The 20,841-nt window shown below is 28.8% G+C and overlaps 1 protein-coding gene across 4 annotated transcripts in view; it reads left to right on the plus strand.

Annotated features, from left to right (window-relative positions):
* Positions 1 to 20,841, plus strand: part of LOC142330127 (testis-expressed protein 2-like) — a 115,296-nt gene that overhangs the window by 13,491 nt on the left and 80,964 nt on the right. For 3 of the 4 annotated variants that reach the window (XM_075375211.1, XM_075375210.1, XM_075375213.1), the window contains exon 2: positions 10,095 to 10,185. In XM_075375211.1, coding sequence (XP_075231326.1) covers positions 10,161 to 10,185 — 25 coding nt within the window. In that variant the 5' untranslated portion in view covers positions 10,095 to 10,160. Of the gene's footprint in view, positions 1 to 5,784; positions 5,842 to 10,094; positions 10,186 to 20,841 lie in introns of those variants that run through there. The other variant, XM_075375214.1, reaches the window with a different exon arrangement.

The following is a 20,841-nucleotide window of genomic DNA, read 5'->3' on the forward strand; positions in this document are numbered from 1 at the left end:
AAATCTCCAGAGAAAATAAATGATAATAACATTTTCAATGTTAAGCTTTAAAATTAAATTACCTGAACAAAAAAAAAAAAATAAAGTATACTTATAAAAAAAATCCAAGTCACCTCAAAAATCCCAATAAACCTCCAGAAACAAAATATTCAAATCAACCCCATTATTTAACAAACTATAATTAAAATAACAAAAACCAAAAAATCAGTTTAAAAACAACCCGAAGAATAAAAATTTTAAAATCACATTGAACTAAAAAAATTAAAATAAATTAACCCTAAATAAAAATATAAATAACTTAAAACATTAAACAAAAAAAAAAAAAAAAAAAACAAAAATAAAGGAATAATTTTAAAATCAAAAAACAAAATAAAAAAATAATCATCCTCAAATAATAAAAATATAAAGGAACCATTAAATAAACAAAAAAATAAAAAAAAGAGAAATTTTTATATAAAAACTATAAAAAAAAATGTAAGGAAAAAAAAAATCAGAAAAAAAAATTAAACGTAAACTATAAATAAGAGTAAGACCCACGAGGATTAATCAGAGTAATCTTAGCAAACTCATCAATTGACATAGTACTATGTGACACATATTACATTGTGGCCCACTTTTATTACATTCTATGAATAGGAGCAGTTTTTGCTATTATAGCAAGAATTATTCACAGATTCCCATTAATAACAGGTATAAGAATAAATAAAAAATGACTAAAAATTCAATTCTCTATCATATTCATAGGAGTAAATTTAATCTTTTTCCCACGACACTTCTTAGGACTAGCAGGAATACCACGAAGATATTCAGATTATCCAGATAACTACATAACATGAAATATGATATCATCAGTGGGATCACTAATTTCATAAATTATAAATTAAATACTAATTTCCTTAGAAATAGCATCATGAATAAAATCTAATATAATAAATAGAGCAAGACCAATTAACTTCCACGACCACACAATAATAATCCTACTATCTATTACAACAATAGTAACAATTATAATAATAACAATATTAAAGAGCAAAGTATCAAATAACTTATTAACAGAAAGACAAGCTATAGAAACAATCTGAACCACAATATCAGCAATTATTTTAGTATTTATTGCAATTCCATCGATTAAAATTCTGTATTTAGTAGAAGAAATAATTAAACCATCGATTACCATTAAAACAATCGGACACAATGATACTGATCTTATGAATATTCAGATTCCAAAAAATTAAAATTTGATTCGTATATAAAAACCCCAGAAAGTCTTAACTCATTTTGACTAACTGAAGTAGATAACCGAATAACAGTACCATTCATAACACAAATATTGTATCTTCATCAGATGTAATTATTGTTCAACTCTTGAACAATCCCATCAATAGGAGTAAAAATAGATGCAATCCCAGTATGACTAAACCAAATTAGTACAATAACAAAAAAACCAGGAATCTTTTTTGGCCAATGTTCAGAAATTTGTGGTATAAATCACAGCTTTATACCAATCACAATAGAAAGAGTTGACATAAAATCATTTATTAAATGAATAAAATCATAAAAAAGTGCAGTGTCATAAATAATGCTTTGAAATTGTGTAAATGATGCGGATGCCTTCTGTTATGTATGTGGTGAGTTTACCGTAAAATCAAATAGAAAATACATTACACCTTTAATTAAAAAAGCATGTAATTTGTACTTTCAGTGTAAAATCGGTGATCAGGATAAGATATGGGCTCTTCATATAGTTTGCACTAATTTTCTGTGTATTTAAGAGGATGGCTGAAAGGTACACATAAGGCTTTACCGTTTGGTGTACCTATGGTTTGCCGTGAACCAAAGGATCATCTAATCGATTGTTACATTTGATTAACAAGTGTGTCTGGAATTTCTAACGTACTGTAAAGTATCCTTCATTGAAATCTGCAATCAGTCCTGTACCTCACAGTGAGATTATTTCAGTTCCTGAGCCACCTGTGAATGTACGTTTCGAAAGCAGCGATAAAGAATCTGGCAGTACTGAAGACGACAACAATGATTTTGATTTTAAACTATCTAACAATAAGCCACATCTCATATCACAAGGTGAATTAAATGACTTAGGGATTTAAATTTATCAAAAAATCAAGCTGAAATGTTAGTATCAAGACTGCAAAGTTGGAATTTACTTCAAAAAAATACAAACATTTCGGGCTTTTGAAGCCGACAAAAAGAACTTTCTCGGTACTTTATTGATGAAAATAATTTGGTTTATTGAATAAATATTGATGAGCTTATGTTGCACTTAGGACAAGTTCATTAACCTGAGGACTGGCACCTAAGTATAGTTTTAAAGTGGTTCTACTACACAACGTTAACAAATAAATATCCTTCGATACCAATCGCTTATGATATTAATTTGATAGATGTGATGAAAGACGTTCTTGAAAAAATAAATTATAAAAAACATAGCTGGAACATATGCGGTGATTTGAAAGTTATATAGCTATTTTATTAGGCATGTACTTAGGCTATGCTAAGTACATGTGTTTTCTTTGCGAATGGGACAGCCTAGCTAGGGATACACATTATGTAACCAAAGAGTGGAAGAAATGAGATAGTTAACTCCAGTTGGGAAACATATTATTCATGAGCCCTTAGTTGAACCCAAAAAAATAGTTTTACCCTTCAACTATATTAAGCTAGGAATAATGAAAAATTTTGTAAAAGCAATGAAGAAGGATATTCTCAGATTTTTGTGCATCAGGCAGAAATTTTAGCATGTAAGTGAAGGTAAAATTAAAGAAGGAATATTTGTTGGTCCTGAAATAAGAGAGTTGGTCTAAGATGATGTATTTAAATCGATGTTAAATAATGTAGAAAGTGCAGCTTGGGCTTCATTTAAAGACATTTGCAAAAAGTATTTCGGAAAACAAAAATTCTACAATTACCACGATATTGTTAATCAACTTCTTACAGGGTTGTGGGATTTAATATGTCTTTGAAAATACATTTCCTCCACTCACATCTGGATTTTTTCCCGGACAACCTTGGAGTTGTAAGTGACGAACATGGTGAACGTTTCCACCAAGACATTTCGGTGATAGAAAGCCGCTATAAAGGGAAATGGAATACTAACATGCTAGCCGATTACTGTTGGAATTAATTCGAGATGTGCCTGAGGATGATTATAAAAGAAAAGCATCAGTGAAATCATTCTAACACAGGTATGGCCATGCAAAATTATAAATTTTACAGATTTTAACTATACTTTCCCTTAATTTTTTTTGAAGCATAATTTATTCAAAACTAAGGGTGATAGAAAAATTGTAATTACAGCTCTGTAGTGGACGCAAATAGCAATTGAAGAAATGGTATCACACTTAGAGAAACATTAAAATTTTTTTTTTGTCTACAGTATTATTATTATAATTTGATGAATTACATTTTTTTGTCATCGCTAACTCAATGGATATTAATGCTTTCATATTAATTTATATTATCAGATGCAGCTTTGTAAACAGTACATTCATATGCTATATAACGTTAAATAAGGTCCATTTCTGAGTATGTCAGTTAATTTTTACTGATATATTTTTTTTGTGTGGTTCAATCATGATTTTGTATTATACAGGATGATTCAAAGAAACGGGAAATTTTAAAAATTAAATAACTTTAATGAATATTTTTTTTTAGAAAATGAATTTTATTTCATGTAGTTGTACAAATGTTGCCATTTTAGGATACATACATTTTAGTTTATTTTTTAAAGATGACATCTTGCAGGTGACCTCCTATTCTACGTAAACACTCACGAAGTCTTCGTTAAGTTGTTCATGGTTTGACGTAACATCTTAACTGGAATTTCCGCAATTGCTTCTCTGATCTTTGCCTTCAAGCTGAGAGATCAGGCGATCTGGGAGGCCATCTAATGTTACCATTTCGTGAAATGACACGTTGTCCAAACAATCGGCGTACAGCTGCCATCGATATTCATGCAGTATGTGGCGTTGCTCCGTCTTGTTGAAACCAGGCTGTGTTAAGAATCGGTGGAAATCTCTTTTGTCGTTCCACAACAAAGGTTTCAAGCACGGCTACGTAACGAGCCGACGTCACTGTAATCGCAAGACCGTTGTCATCCTCAAAAAAATAAGGGCCTATAACACCGTAAGATGACATAGCACACCACACGGTCACTTTCTGGCTGTGCAACGGACGCTGGAGTAGCTGCGTAGGATTTTCTTGTGCCCAGTATCTGAAATTTTGCTTGTTAACAAATCCACTGAGGTGGAAATGCGCTTCGTTTGACATCCACAGTTCGTGAACAAACTCTTCGTTATCATTTATCTTCTGAAGCATTACATTACAGAATTGCGCTCGCACAACTGCATCGTTCGGTTTCAGTTCCTGGACGATCTGCAACTTGTACGGATGGAATTGCAAGTCCTTCACTAACATTCTTCAAACACTTGAACTATGCAATTGTAAAGATGCTGAGAGACGACGGATTGACCGATGTGGACTTCGTGTGACAGCATCTTGTAAAGCTTGAACATTCTGTGGTGTACGGACGGTTCGCTCGCGGCCTGGAGGTTTCTTTTTCATTGCCGAACCGGTTTCCTCAAAATTAGATATCCATGTTTTAATTGCATGTGCATATGGAACACGGTCGTGCCGTCCCACATTAAAATGACCGCGAAATTCTCTACGCGCTCCCTCCACACTGTCATTGTTTTTGTAAAACGCTTTGATAGCAAATGCACGTTGCGTACCACTCCAAGGATCCATGACAACTAAATGGCAGGTTAGGTTAGAGAGGCTGGCGCCACTTATCAAGTAGTACTAATCGCCCACCGCTACCAACACAACTTTCAAAATTTACAGTTTCTTTGAATCACCCTTTACTAGCAAATACCCTGTTTGAATTTTGAAAAACAGAAGATTTGTTGTGAAGACATAACAACATTTCTGAATAACCATGATTTTTTGCATCAAGAGTGTACCTGATGCATGCAGAAGTTACCCTTCAACCTATTAACAAATACCCTGTTTGAATTTTGAAAATCAGACAGTTGATTGCAGTGATAATAATAATAAGAGCACTCCATGAAACTCCCAAAACAGTGCCATAGGAGCATCACATTTGTTACAGGTTGATGGTGATGATTGGTCTAGCCTTGCATGACCAAGGCTAGACCAATAGGTGATCACATCATCTCACCAATTTAGCCTCACACGCAGTCCCTACAGGAATCCCATTATTATTAAACAGAAATTCTAAAAATTTATTTAATTTTAACGTAAATTTAATTCTATTATTTTTGTAATGTTTTTCATTTGATTGATTCAAATCATTCAATACAAATCCAGCTCACACAGCGATGCAGGCTCACATTTCACAAATCATTAAATCATTTCATTAAAGCTTGTGCTTCAACTGGCAAATCTCCACTACTACATATTTATATCGCCTGTGACACTCCTGGTAATGTAAGGATTCCACCGCGGGGTCTTGCATCTAAATCAGTTCAGCCATTACATACACCCTAAATACATTACATTCCCTTTGGGGCAGTCGTGTAAAACTAAAAGCATGAAGTACTCATTGTTAAAATAATGAGAAGGGCTTTGATTTTTTTTTACTAATTCTAAATATATTTAAATATAATTTTTTGATGATGTTTGTTGAAGTATTAAAGCCATGTCATTTTGGTGGATAGTTGATATTACAATTGTTTACAGTTTTCAGTTAGAATTGCTGATTAAATTCTAGGATCTGCAATTCTGGAAATATGCTATAGATTCTTGAAATGCGGCAGAAAAATATATAAATGTGGTTTCCTACAATACAGCTCAGTTAAATCGGTAATGAAGTCTTTTGATGCCATTGTTAAAGTAGCTTGCTAAATTAGTATTAGGTTAAATAAAGATTAATATTTATTAAAAAAAAAAAACATTAAGAAAAATTAACAGAACTGATGTAAAATTTGAAGCAATTCAGAAGAGCGACACACAAACAATTTATGATAGTGACAACCACAAAAAGGACTGACTGAGATATGAAATAGCCTATCTTTACATAAAATCCTTATATGGTATATCATTCCTCGTTTACCAAATGACAGATCAGTTATACCAAATTATTGACTAATCAATAATTATTATCTCTGTTGCCACTTAACAAACATTAAAAGACCGATTTATCTCTACAATTTGTCAGTTCAGCCGATTTATTGTTCAAGTTGGTCGATAAATCTTTCTGTGTATTATCCAGCTAATAACTTTTTTTAATTTTTAGAGAAAGCTGCAACAATTTAATGCTTAACAATGTTGATTTCAAACAAATAAAAAATACCTTAAACTAGTTTAAGTACATAATTTTTCATTTAAAATATCTGGCAATTAATACAAATTATTACAAGAAAAAACATATAAGAACATTTTAGAAATAAGAAAAGGATGTAATTCTAGGAAGTTTTATCTTTCTTTGGATTTAATTTTTTTAAGGGTTTTGAATAGATCAGTAATGAGGAATAATTTCAGATGTGAAAATTAACTTATTTTCAAGACGCTTATTAAAATATTTTTTAATAACATTATAAATTATTATTTTTAAAAACATTATAAAAATCATACGAATTGTGGTATTCTATAAGATTAATTATTTACATATTTTTTCTGTTATATATCCGGGTTGATACTTTTATATAAATAAATTATTATCAGTACTGTTTATGTTATATTATTAACCAAACAGCTCAATATGATTGAATAATTTCAGTAAATTACACAAACCCACTTAAAAATCATTATTCATTTTTAATTTATATTGCATAATGGTCTCTTTTGACAGTGCCATGAGATAAGACGTTTCTTATCTTTATGAGTGTATTATAAATTAAAAAAAAGGAAATAAAAGTTTTTTGTTATACTTATATATTATTTATTTATTAATAGTTATTTTAGATCTAAAAAGATGATATATTGTTTGTTGTCAAATATTAAAATAATTATTTTATCTATCATACAGTATTATATTTGAATATTTGTTAGATGAATATGGAGAATTGTATTTTTATCATCAGCCAATTTAATGAGTAATTTACTACAGTTTTTTTTTTAGATATTTTTCATTTTCATTTTTTCAGAACAAATGATCTGTAGTGACCTGAAAAGTATTTTATTGAGTTCATTCAGCGGTTCATGAACATTGGATTTGTATAAAAAATTGACCTCTTTCATTCATTAAATTCCACCTCTTAAGGCCTTTAATCAGAAAGAAGTTTTTTTTTCACTCTTAATCCAGTGCTTATATAAAAATTGTGATCATTTCATTTTATTTAATAAGAAAAGAAATTACAGTAAAAGAATTTTCTTTATGTGTGTTTCTTGAGTAATTTATTAATTTTTACTCTTAGTTAGGAATAAAACACGCATGCACGCTTGTACACAAGGTGATCAGTTCTAAATGACATTTAGTGGCAATGATTTTTAAATAAGCGTATGCTTACATATTCAATGGTTGTACATAAGTAATTGTTATTGATCCTCCAACTCCATTATAACTAAACAATTTCAAAAGTGATGTATTCATTAAAAGTCAACAGTTGATAATTTTCAAATTGTATATATGCATTAAAATCTGTTTCAAGCTGTTCTACAAACTGATATGAATAACATTAATTTAGGTTAGAAATAATCTGTTTGTAACCTTGAAAGGTGTAGATGTCCTCCTTACAGGACTAGTATTACTGGAGTGGTAGTTGACATTATACCAGGCTGTTGGTAAAATAATAATTTTTTAGGTAGATTTCATAAAAAAACTACCTATTGTAATAGGTACTATGATTCGACTTCTGAAAAATTTTGACATCTTTGCATTTCACATCGCCCATATCCCAAAACCACCATCAGCTCAAAAGTTTACATATATTATTTCACTTTCTTGTGGACACAATAACTGCCATAATTTTGCACCAGTCACTTTCAAATTTTTCCTTAAAAATAACTTGTCCCAAAATCTTGGTTAAGTTCATTAAAATGCCATAATCTGACCATGGGGAGAGGCTTTTTTGTAAAAACAAAATATCGCTATAACTTTCTTATAAAGTAAAATATCGAATTTGTTTAAAGTTCCTACTATTCTTTGGATAAGGGTCTAAAACTTACGTAAGTAAAGTTTTTTGATATCACCAACCATTCGCTCAGGGGGTGGAAAAAATGGGGTTTTGAAGACAAAAAAAATCATACCTTTCTTAATAGGCACAGAATCGAATCGGTTTAAAGTGGTCTTTAGTCTAAACATTACCTGAAACTTTTGTCTGAAACAATTTTTGATATAACCAACCCTTATGGCAAGAGATGACCAAAATGTTGGTGGAATTGTAAGAAGATGGGGCTTGTCATGTGCTAAACAAGTGAAACTTCTTTTCACATGCACCCATTGTTGTATTGAGTAAATTTGAAGTTTTTCTTAACTTTAAGGTGGAAATATTTTTTATCTCCTACTTAGCATCAGTGAAATCTACCTCTGCCTTCCGGTCTGCTGAAAGGGATTTCTTTCTTTATGGAAACATCTTTTCCTGGCATAGGCTTATAATACTCCTTGGCGAATAACCAGATTCATGTCCGAGATTCATTTACAAATGAGGAAGAAAAGTAACTGATCCAGCATTATCAAATTTATATTGTTCAATCTTTAGAAAAAAGTAGTAAGCGGGAAAAAATGTTACAGAAAATTTGATTCGAACAGCATAAAACTGAGGATTTATTTATTGAAGATGGGAAGGAAGAAGAAAAATTAATTCCGAATTATTGTGAATTTCATTTCATTAAGTCTGTGATTATATATGATGAAGAAAATATGAACATTGTATTTTATTACAGTATTATAAAATTTATATTACAGATCTTGTGAACATTTCAATATCCAGTGGAATCATAGTGACCAAGGGTCTTTCCTGCAGGGATTACTAATGAAATATTTGTTAAATATTATTAAAAAAATACTTTACTACATTCATATCTTATCTTTTTTCAATTAAAAAAAAAAACAAAAAAAAACTTGGATTAGATTTTAAATTTAAATTTGGTTTATAATCTCTTTAAAGTTAACAGAAAACTTTAAAAATAACAAATTTATTTTTAAAAATGACATCACTGAAATTTTTAATGCCATATTTATGTAAAACTTGCTTTACAAAAAAAAAAAAAAAAGTAATAAAAATAATCTTTAAAGAAATTATCATTTGTTTTGACAAACTAAATAACAATTAAGATATTTATTTTTTGCTTAAATGCTTGTTGTCTAAATAAATGAAAAGCAAATGAAAAATTAGAAAAAAATATTAATTTTATATTTTTGTATGTACTAAATTTAATTCAATATTTTATCAAAAAATTTAAATTAGGAAAAAAAAATAGATTAGTTGAACAGAAGATGCAGAATTTTGAGACCTTTAAAGTAGAAATTTTTTTCTTCAGTGTAATTTGTAAAATCATTTACTGAAGTTTGGAATGACCTTTAGTAAGCAGTCATTGTGGCTGCTTGTGTTTGTGCACGGACACAAACACAAAATAAAAGAAGTATAAATTTTTATTTATTATTGTGACCATTGTACTTTTCTTCTAGAATATAAATAAAAAAGTAACAATATTTTCTCCTGATTCCTGTTGGTTTTATTTCTCCTGATGATTGTAAGGGGGGGTAGTACACAATGTTTATAAACTTCAAAATTTCTTGGTAAAAGATTTTTTTTCAAAATGTTATAAAACATAACTGCATCTAGAGATCTCATCTGAAAAATTAAATATATAGTTACTTTAGTTGTTTGTTTGCTCTGCATATTTAGTTTGGTTTTAAAAGTTTCTTCCTGTAATTATTTTTATTTAATGTTATTGAAAGTGTTTCTTAACTTTATTAAATAAGCTAAATGTAAATTGGTTTGTTTTTTCCTTTTTATATTTATATACTGTATACATCATTCATTTTAATTGTATTTAACAAATGTGTATAAATATAACACACACATATACAAATACTTGGATACATATATACAAACATGTGCACTTGCTTATATTTGTCAAAAGTTTTATTGAAATTTTTGTTATTGTTTCAGATGATCAAAATGTCTGGGTATCTTTGATAAAAAACACTTTATTACTAAATTGTTTAAAATCACACAATGGATCCAAAAAAACAAAACAAAGGTTAGTATAATCATTATTATTTTCATTTTATAAAAAAATTGTTGATAAAATATGTATAATTAAATTCTTTGATTTGTATTCAAACTTTTGGGTTCTGATTAATTAATTGTAATCAGAAATTTGATTATTACTTTAATTTAATAATATTTTTTATTCTATCATACTATATGTTACATTAAATGTAACATTTGTTACATTTCAAAATGCTTCTTGTAACATAATATAAACTAAATAAAAATTCTAATTGTAAATTTGAAAAATATACTTAAGAGAATTTCAATTGTTTAGATTAATAAGTTACTAACTCACACTCAAAACTAAATTTTTAATTCACCTAGAAAACTCTCATAAATGGTTTGGTCTTTCACAAACCTAAGGTAACATGGGAATTGTTCTTCATATAGCTAATTATGTGTAACTACTTGTCTTTAGCGTATTTACCGGAGTACTGTTATTATTATCTTGTACTTAACTTTTAAAGGTGTTTGACATACTTTCTTAACACGGTGTCATTAAGAACAATGCTACAAAGAACTCCACCAAAGAAGACCTGGGTAATTGGCTCTGAAAAACCCGTTTCATATAAATAATAATAATAATGCATTATTTAGATGTGATGTAAATAATGCAAGGAATAATACCTATTCCTGATGTGATCTAAATAATGCATTATTTAGATCACATCAGGAATAGGTAGAGATGCTACTCCTCAATAAAAAAGTATTGCTCCAGCATTTACCAGGTTGGGTCAAGGGAAACTATGATAAAATTTTGATCAGAGTAGTACCACAAAATACACAGTAATTCATAAAATAAAAATTAATCTCACTAAAGTCCATATTAATTATTTTATAAACACATGAAATGATGTTAAACTAAAATACATGAAGGTACTAAATTTAGAAAATAACCACAAAATAATTCATAATTCAAAAGGTGTTAATGAAAATCATCTGAACACTTATTTAAGATCTATTAATCATGGATTTTTTTTTAAATTAGTATTATTTAATAATCATTGAAATAGAGTATTACTGTTTAGGTAAATGAACATTTTTTAATTATACTTTAAATAATTTTCTTGGAAATTTTTTTGATTTTTACTGGTTGAATAATTTATTAAAAGTTTACTTAATTGTAATTTAAGTCAAGTAGAAGTTTGGCTCTGTTATTTTTAATATTTTAATTATATGTGACATATGTTGCATTTTTTAACATTCTATAATTAACACAAAAATCAAGGCTTAAAAATGAAGTAACTGCTTTGAAATCTGTTTTATTAAAAGAAGAAAAATTCATTGGAATTGGAAATAAATTAAATTAAATGATAATTATACCCTTCAGTTTTATTTTGATTTTGTATTATGTTGTTATTTTAAATTAATTTCAATTATTAAAATTACATAAAATTATAACATTAACAAAAGAATAAAAACTGAGAAGGAAAAAGTTATTATTTTTATTGACTATATTTTTTTTAGCACAAACTTTAATAGAAAGAAATAATAATATGTATATTATATATTATGAAAGAGGGGGGTGTAGAAGTAGTGTTGTATGATGCAATCACATAATTTAGTTTCTTTCTCATTATTTCAACTGTAATTTTTTCATTTTCTGATATAACTGAAAAAATTGTATTGTATATACTTTAATTATGTGACAGAAAGAAAGTGTATTCTTTAGATTAATTGGTATATTGGAGTCTGACACAAATAAAATGTTTAATAAGAAATATTATTTGTTTTGAGTAAGTGTGTGAAAAATTAATGTAGTATTGTATCTTTCATAACATTGTGCAAAATCAATGTACACTAACTTAAAATTAATTTGTTAATGTATTTTGCTTTTATGCTATAATATAGACTGAACATTCAAAGAAATTACTTTTTGTAATTGTTATTAAAGAAAAAACAGTGAGTTTATTTGGCTAATATTTTAACTTGTAGATTTTATTTCTATGGCTAAATAACCATAATAATTTTGTCATAATGTCATTGTAAATGAAACTCAATAAAAAAAGTTGCTTTATTTTGTTAAATCTTACATTATTTAACTTCAAATAATGAACCTTTGTGAAGGTAGTGAGGAAGAATTACATGATTTAAACCAATGAATCATAATTGATGTATTTAAAGAAAAATAACAACGTATGCTAAAAATTGTTTGGCAAAAAGTATTTTAGGAGAGGCTCGGTTTGTTTGATAACCACTTAAGTTGTTAAGCTTATTGTGGAGTCAAGAGGAACATAGTCCTTGGATTTGTTTGTTATCTTTCTCCCCATCTGGCAATAATTTCCATCCAGGATGCATTGGTTTCCAGCATTGTTAATATGAGCATTATAGTGAGACAGACCATACGGCAAAAATCTCAAGTTAGGGAGGGAGAACAGATTAGGTTTAGAAAAAAGGGTAGTAAAAAATACCCTTGGACTATTTCCTGATACCACAACTAACTCATCCAGATGAAGCTCAATACCTCTCCAGGTCATCTAGTTCACAATTCTTTGGGAGGGTGAAATATTTTATTTATATTGGGGTAGCATATTACTGATCAACAATTATATGACCAACTTAAATATATATTGCCACAAGAACTGAACTATTATCAGAAATTAAGAGCCGCTTGAGTATAGGTACTAAAATTTGTAAAGAAACAAAGTCACCTATCCTTGACATAATTGTGTGGCAAATAGAAATATTATAAACTGCAGGAATGAACTGTACTATGAACTGTTGAGCCAGATTTAATTATTTTTTACCTCTATAGGAATTAAGTCAAAGCAGGTGCAGTGAATAACCATAGCGATTGATGTCACTTGAAATTTATTTAAAAAATAATAAAGAACTAGTGGATCACCTTTTTCTATTATGTTGTGTACCAATAAATCCAACACCTAAAAAAATGCACAGTAGAATTTAAAAAAAAATCTTTTTTAGTTGATCACTACCTTAAATTTTTCAAACATGGTACCAACAGTGTCATGGTCTCATTGGTGTCCGTTGGTGCCATTATTTTATTTTTATATTCTAACCATCACTACCTTGTTTCAATTTTTTTATTTATTATTTTCTTAAAATCTTCAGTTTTATTCTTTGCTTTATCATTCATAAACATTTTCAGTTAATTATCATTATTTATTTCCAAGCACAATAAATTATAGAGGTTATATGGTGTGTGTTTGTGTGTGTGTGTGTGTAGCATCCCTGTCACAGCTTCATCCACACTAAATAGTTATTTGCATTTCCCATCACGGTCAGAGCATGGTTAGCCAGTTATACCATCTGGACCCCCCTGAGTTCATTAAACTCAAATTTGTAAGAAAAATAATAAAAGATTAAAGTCTGTTCATTTTCTAAAAACTATCAGTATATTGTAATTTCTATAGAGGAACAGTTTGGTCAGTTCAGACTCAAAAGTCTGTGATCTCAAGAATGTGGGTTTCAAAATATTTTAACTCTCATCTTAAAAATATTAGTTATAATGATTACCAAAAATGTATTTTGCCCAGTTTTTAGTGTTGCCCATCAAATACCACTAGGAGGTGACTGTGCTTTGTCTCTCATTGTGTTTTTAATTTTGTTCTATTTCATGTGTTTTTATAAGTAACTGGAAGCAAGTACAGCCAGTGTCGCACATACAGTAAAAGTGGCAGTGGCTGTGTCAGTTGAGTCACCCCACCATACACCATTGCACCTTTTAAAAAATTCAAAATTCATAAAAACCTGAAAATAATATTTAGATATTTATCTGAAGAGTAAGAGTAGGCATCTTCTTTAGTACTGTCAGTAATGGGGAAAATCTGTAATCATTGGTTAAATAAGTTTGACCAATGATTGCAAATTTTTTCTTCATTCCTTTCAAGGTCGAATTTAAAAAATATAGAAATTGATTTTTAGATATTCACATGAAGATTGTACATAAAAAAATCAAGTTGTTATCTTCATTTCTTAGTGAGAAATAAAAAAAATAGCCAGGCTTAAAAAAATTAAAAAATCCATTTTAACCCTTTAACTCTGAATTTTAAAAAATCTAGAAATCAGTTTTTAGATATTCATATGATGATTACACACATTAAAAATCAAGTTGTTATCATCATTTGTTATTGAAAATATAAAAAAATTATAAATTTCATTGTTACTCCATTTTAATTCTGTATATAATTTTCATCAACATTCTTCAGTAGTTTTGCTCAAAGTTGTTTATGAATCTCTCACAACATGTTGTTTTATATATAAATGGTTATGAATACTTTGATTTTTTATGGTTTCTTTTGGTTTTATGAATACTTTTATTTTGTAGTACTAATATTACTAATAACATTAAAAAGAAAATTATTATTTGATGAAAATTTAATTATCAGATAAATATTTTATGAATTTGTAATGTTTTTTTTTACTTTATGTAATGTTAGCATGTGATTTTATGTATTATGTTGAATTATTAATTTTCTTAGAGGAATTTACAGACACATATACATACTAACACACACACCTGCATATGCACACACACAGAATAGAGGAGTTTACTCTTATACAGGATAGTGTAGAATTAGGTGCTGATTTATGACCTTGGCAACATGAATAAGACCAGTACAAAACCAGTCTGTTTTGCCTTTTTTTTCTCTTTTCATTGTTTTGAACAGGATTTAGATTAGATTTTTTTAAATAAAAAAAAAATTATTAAATATTATAGTAGCATGTATACTTGTTGCTATGATTTGCATTTTATCAAGATTATACCAATATTTTTAAATCATGTTTTGGATTGTTTCTTTCAATTCTAAAAATGAAAATAAATTATATTTAAAATTCTGTAATTAATGAAAAAGGTTGTTTTTTAACACAGTCATTTGTTGGCCCTATTTTAGAGTTTTATTTATTTAATTAGCTTCATCTTATAAAAAACTGTGATAAAATTGTGTATAATAAATTTTAGTAATAACTAATGTTATAAATATATATCTGTATTTAAAAACAGTTTTATTACCTCTATTAGTTTTGATTTATGGATTCCTTTCTGTATGTAATTTATTTTAATTACAAATTGCTAGTAATAATTTAGCTACTTGGTTTGATATATTTATTTGTACACTAAGCAAGTAATGTGCATTACATTACTTGCTTAGTGTTTACATATCACATAATGTCTTTCCAGAAGTAAGCAGCATTTATTGCCTTTCCATTAGTTAAACAGTCATATCAAATGCAAGCTTGTCCCATATCCAACCACACATTGTAAGTCATAATGCAGTGAATGGAAAAGCTCATGCACTGCATTAGGTTATTGAGGGTTCTGAAATACAAGTATAATTTGAAAGGTTTTTAATTTACTTTCTTCCTAGAAAGATGAAAAAAATATAAAATTTAATCTCTGAATGTTTCAGTACCATGATAACTTAATCTAATGTAAAAGTTTTGGATTCCAAAACAGTAAATGCACTTAAATATCACAGTCAGTTAAACAAAATCACCAGATAAATACTCAAATAATTTTTTATAGAATTCTACATAGTGTGTGTATATCAACATTTCATTTTTACCAAAGTTTTTGCTAGAATGATAATCCAAAGAGATTTTGTAAAACTGTTATGAATTTTACTGCTTTGTAGAATTATTTAAAGCAAATATTATCAACAAAACTTTGTTTGTATGAGGATCAGTTCAGGGCAGACACTGGGAAAGGATGATAAAAAAAATCTGTGATAATGGGAATCCGTGTTAAACTTTTCCAGATTGAGTTAGCCAAGAAAATGCCAAAGAAATGAATTGTTCATTTGGAGACTGGTACATTATATTTAAAAAAAATTCTGACGAATATTTAGTACAGTGTTCTTGTATGCCTTTATTGAATCAATGTTTCTTCCATGTATTTTTTAAGTCACCAGAACCAAAAATACCAAGTTGTAAGAATGTGAGCAGAAGAAGTTTACACTCATAAATAAATAAATATTTTTCAGCTAGTAGATAATTTTTTATTGTAAATTGTTAAGATTATTTTGGAAATAAAGAATTGGAATAATACAATTATTACAATTCCAAGTAATTGGAATAATTACTTGCCCAACACTAAGCAAGTAATGTGTATTGCCTAATAGATTTAACAAATAAATATATCAAACCAAGTAGCTAAATTATTATTTTATTTAATTGGTTTATCATAATTAGTGGTTTTTCAGATCGGTAAAAACTTGATTGCATTTACATTGAAACCTATTTATTTCGGTTAAATAAATTACATTCAAAAATCCAACATTGAGTTCTAATAGTTTCTAAATTTTAACTTAGAGAATTGTTACTAAAGCGTATAAAATTATAAAGAAAATTTGCAACTTCAAATTGGCTCCATTTTGGAGTAAACTTCTTTTAAAGAATTAATTTCAGTTTTTCAAGTTGCTTATTTGTATATCATCTGTCACAGCATCATTCAAGTGGTGAGCACTCCAGTCTAATAGTTGAGAGGACTTGGGTTCGACTCTCAGTGTAATTTTTTTTGTCTTTATTTTTCTTACATTTGTACTAGCACAGATGATTTTCTCTTTTTAATTTCAAAGTGGCTTACTAGTGACTACACCAGTATCATTTCTTTATTGGTTGGTTTTTTTACATATTTTTTTCATTTTCTGAAAAAATATGCACATGTTTTTTTTTCTGTACATTTTATTATATAGATGAGTTTTTATTTCATCTTATTTATAATAATAATAATATTTGTAAGAATCTGGAAAAAAGACTATGAATTTCATATTTTCTGATTATTTTATTTGAATATAATAATTATTAACCAATAAATACATTTTGTGTTGTAAAACTTGAAAAAATGAAAATAGATTTATCATAATTTGTCTGTTACAATTATAAAAAAAAAAATATATATATTATATACATTTTTTTCTTCTTTTTATAAAAGCAGGCATTGTCCTATAGATTGTAAAAGGCATACTAAAAATTAAAATAAATTTATTTAATTTAAATAAATCTAAAATAATTTTACGAAAAATTAAAAATACATTTATTTATTTTAATTTCTTCAAGTTTTATAAAACATAATCTTTTGTTGTTCCCCACAATCCTTCATTCCCCATGTGATCCCTTTTCTCACACATTCATAAAAATTTTTAAGTTAGTATAGTTGTTATTGTTATTTCAAATAAATAATTATTAGCAAGCATGAAATGCATACATATTTTTTTTTAGATTCCTATAGATATTATTGTTATAGATACTATATAATAAAAAAATCATCTATGTATAAATAAGAAAAAAGTAAAAGTTAAAAATAAGACACTGAGATCTCTAGATTATGTAACTGGGATGTTTACCGCCTGGCTACTGTCACTGCTGTAACTGTGAATGTATAAAGTATACAAATAAGCTACTTAAAGCACTCAAAAATATTTAAATGGAGTTTACCCTTAAATGAAACCAAGCTGAAAGCTGCCATTTTGCATTTTAAATTATGAACCCTGTCCTGCCACCCTGCAAAAAGGCATCAGTAAACTTTGTTTTAAGCTGACCGTTGTAAGAAATAATTGTTGTTCATGTTTTCTGCCTATAATGTGTATTTGAAAAATGTAAATTATACCAATACAAATCAGTGTCTGCTGATAAATATAGAACATCAGGAATTTTTGCTGAAAATAAAACTCGGAAATTAATGAAATTTAATAAAATGTTATTAGTAATGTAGCAATATGATATTAAAAGATACTATATTTCAGGTTTTAAGTAGTAGTAGGAGATTCCTGAAGGTATCTCAGGCACTACTTTGGCTTTTATATATTCTAATTAGTAAAAAGAGTCACTGAGTCCCTGGCAACTTTTGGAAAATTATTACCTCAACAGAAATTTGTGAAAAAAAGAAGTGGTTGCTCTACCGACTGCTAGAAAGTGCTAGCGTGTTGCCACAAATGGAGTGAGAGTGGTAGCTTGTATAGTTTCAATATCAGTTATTTAAGGATGAAAGATAATAAAAGGGCAAAGGAAGGGAATGATCAACAAATTAGGAACGACCTCTTATTGGCCGGGCAATGATAACAAAAGCATTTTTCGTCCAGAAAAACAAAAAAAAAAAGAAGTAAAACTGATTGGCATCATTTATGGTCTTCCTCATTGAATAGCCCTTCAAGCACAAGTAGATCTGAGTAAAGTAAATGTGTGATCAACAGAAAAGAAATTTAAGGTTGTCTAATGACAACCTTTGTTCACGACTACAAGAGGGATTTCCCCAAATGACAAGTAAAATGACAAAAAAAATTTTTCTGTCTACAGAAATATTTAAATTCGGAGGGCTCTGAATATTATTTATCCTATTTTAAAGAGCCCCTTGATTGCATTTAAAAATTTTTGTTGAACAAAATTTTCTTATTGATGTAAGGACCAGGTGATAATTTAATCATTAGACAACCTTAAATGTCTGCTATTTCTACAACATGAAAAATATATTTAAATAAATTAAAACTATCTGAAAGTTGATTGGTCACCCATTATTTTATTTAATTAAATACTGCATAACGATATAGTCCTTTATTTCCATATCTAGTTTTCTTTTTTTTAGTTCGATTTATTGTCTTTTTTTTAGTTCAGTTTATTCTTTTTGGCATTCATATTTTTAATTTTTATAATTATTTTTATTATTTAATATTTTTTTTAATGATTATCAAGAAAATTGATGATTCAAAAACTTATGGATATAATGTATTTAACGTAGTGAGGAAACTGTAAACATTTTAATTTTATATTTAATTGGCATATACCCATCTAAACTTATAGATTTCTCAAGCGGTTGAGTTCTTCAAGAGGATTTTTATCGTGCGGATCATACAGCAATTTTCTGGAATCCAAACAACTAATGGCTAAACTCTCCAATTGTCTCACACGACCCAGTTGTATGAAGGCCTGGCACTTGGCAAAGGTGTGAGTGCTCAGATCTATGACAGCTCTACCTAGGGTAGTCCCTTGTAGTTTTGCACGTCACATCCCAGCACAATATTAGTGGTAGCATTGCTGTTCTCCTTTGCCTGACCCCCTAAAGCATCAAATTCAACAATACTGTATTCCATCCTCAATCTGAAGCCGACAGCATTACTGCTAATCTTACTGTCATACTTTTTCGGAGATCACTGGGCACAAGCTGGTCTCGACATAGTGCAGGCCACTCAATATTTCTAAGTACATCAGTTAATTTTTGTTCTGGTTCAGTTCCATCGCAATTTTGTATTATACTAGCAAATACCCTGTTTGAATTTTGAAAATCGGATGATTGTTTGGAGAGATATTATAAGAGCACCCCATTGCACCTCCCATAACAGCGCCCCAGAGGCACCCCATTTGTTACCAGTTGATGGTGATGATTGATCACCTTGCACGATGTGCTCACATCATTTCATCATTTTAGCCTCACACACAGTTCCCTCAGGAAGCCTATTATTATTAAACAGAAATTTTTAAAATTTATTTTATTTTATTTTATTTAACGCAAGTTTAGTTCTATTATTTTTGTAATTTTATTCATTCGATTGCTTTGAATCATTCGCATCAAATCCTGCTAACACAGTGATAGAGGCTCACAGTTCACAGTACAATAATTAAATTCATTAAAGTTTGTGCTTCAGCTGGCAAATCTCCACTACTACATATATTTTTATGTATATATTATATATACAGCCTATGACACTCCCAAAAATTTAAGGATTCCAACACAATGTCATAATCTAAATTGGTTCAGCCATTGAGCTGATGGAACAAACATTCATACGAGGTGTGGCTATTAAATAACAAGACTAATGCTGTAAAATATTTTATTTTTTGTTTATACATATTTAGTTATTATTTCCTTCAATATACACTCCTCAAATATCCCTACAACATTCCATACAAATTTTCCATTGCTCGAAACAGTGCTGGAAGTCTTCTTCTGTGAGCTGTTTCATGACATGTGCCGCTTTTTGTTTCAGTTTCAAAGGTCTGAAATCTTGTTCCTTTTAATGCAGATTTGACCTGGGGGAACAGATAAAAGTCACATAGTGCCAGGTCAGGCAAATAAGGCAGTTGGTCTAACTGGAATGTTATACTTGGCTAGAAACATCTTGACAAACAATGCAGTGTGAGCTGGTGTGTTGCCCTGATGAAGAACCCATGACTTATTATTCAAACATTCGTCATTTTTTCTTATTTCTTCATGGAGTTGAGCAAGTACCTCAAGGTGGTAATGTTGATTAATAGTTTGATCTTCAGGAACCCAGTGAAGGTAGACAATCTTGGAAATGCTTAAACCACTCAAAAACCCTTGCACGTGATAAACATTCATTGCCATATACTTTTTTTAATAAAAGATAAGTTTCGGTAGTGGTTTTTCCAAGTTTCATGTGAAATTTCATGACAATTCTTTACTCTAATAAAACAATATCATTTTTTTGGCAAAACAAAAAAAAACAAAGTTATCCAAACGACAGCCACATCCAGATTAATATGTCTACAGAAACTGGAGTGGCAACAATCAAAAGAGAAGGCTTCATGCTACACAGCTGTCGGTCATACAAATTTGGTGTATGTGCAGTTCTGTAGCAGCATTAATCTCATTATCTAATAGCCACATCTTATACATGCAGACATACATACACACCCTAAAAACATTACACTCCTTTTTGGGCAGTCA

Source organism: Lycorma delicatula, chromosome 9 (genome assembly GCF_047948215.1).
Source record: "Lycorma delicatula isolate Av1 chromosome 9, ASM4794821v1, whole genome shotgun sequence".
Classification (NCBI taxonomy): domain Eukaryota; kingdom Metazoa; phylum Arthropoda; class Insecta; order Hemiptera; family Fulgoridae; genus Lycorma; species Lycorma delicatula.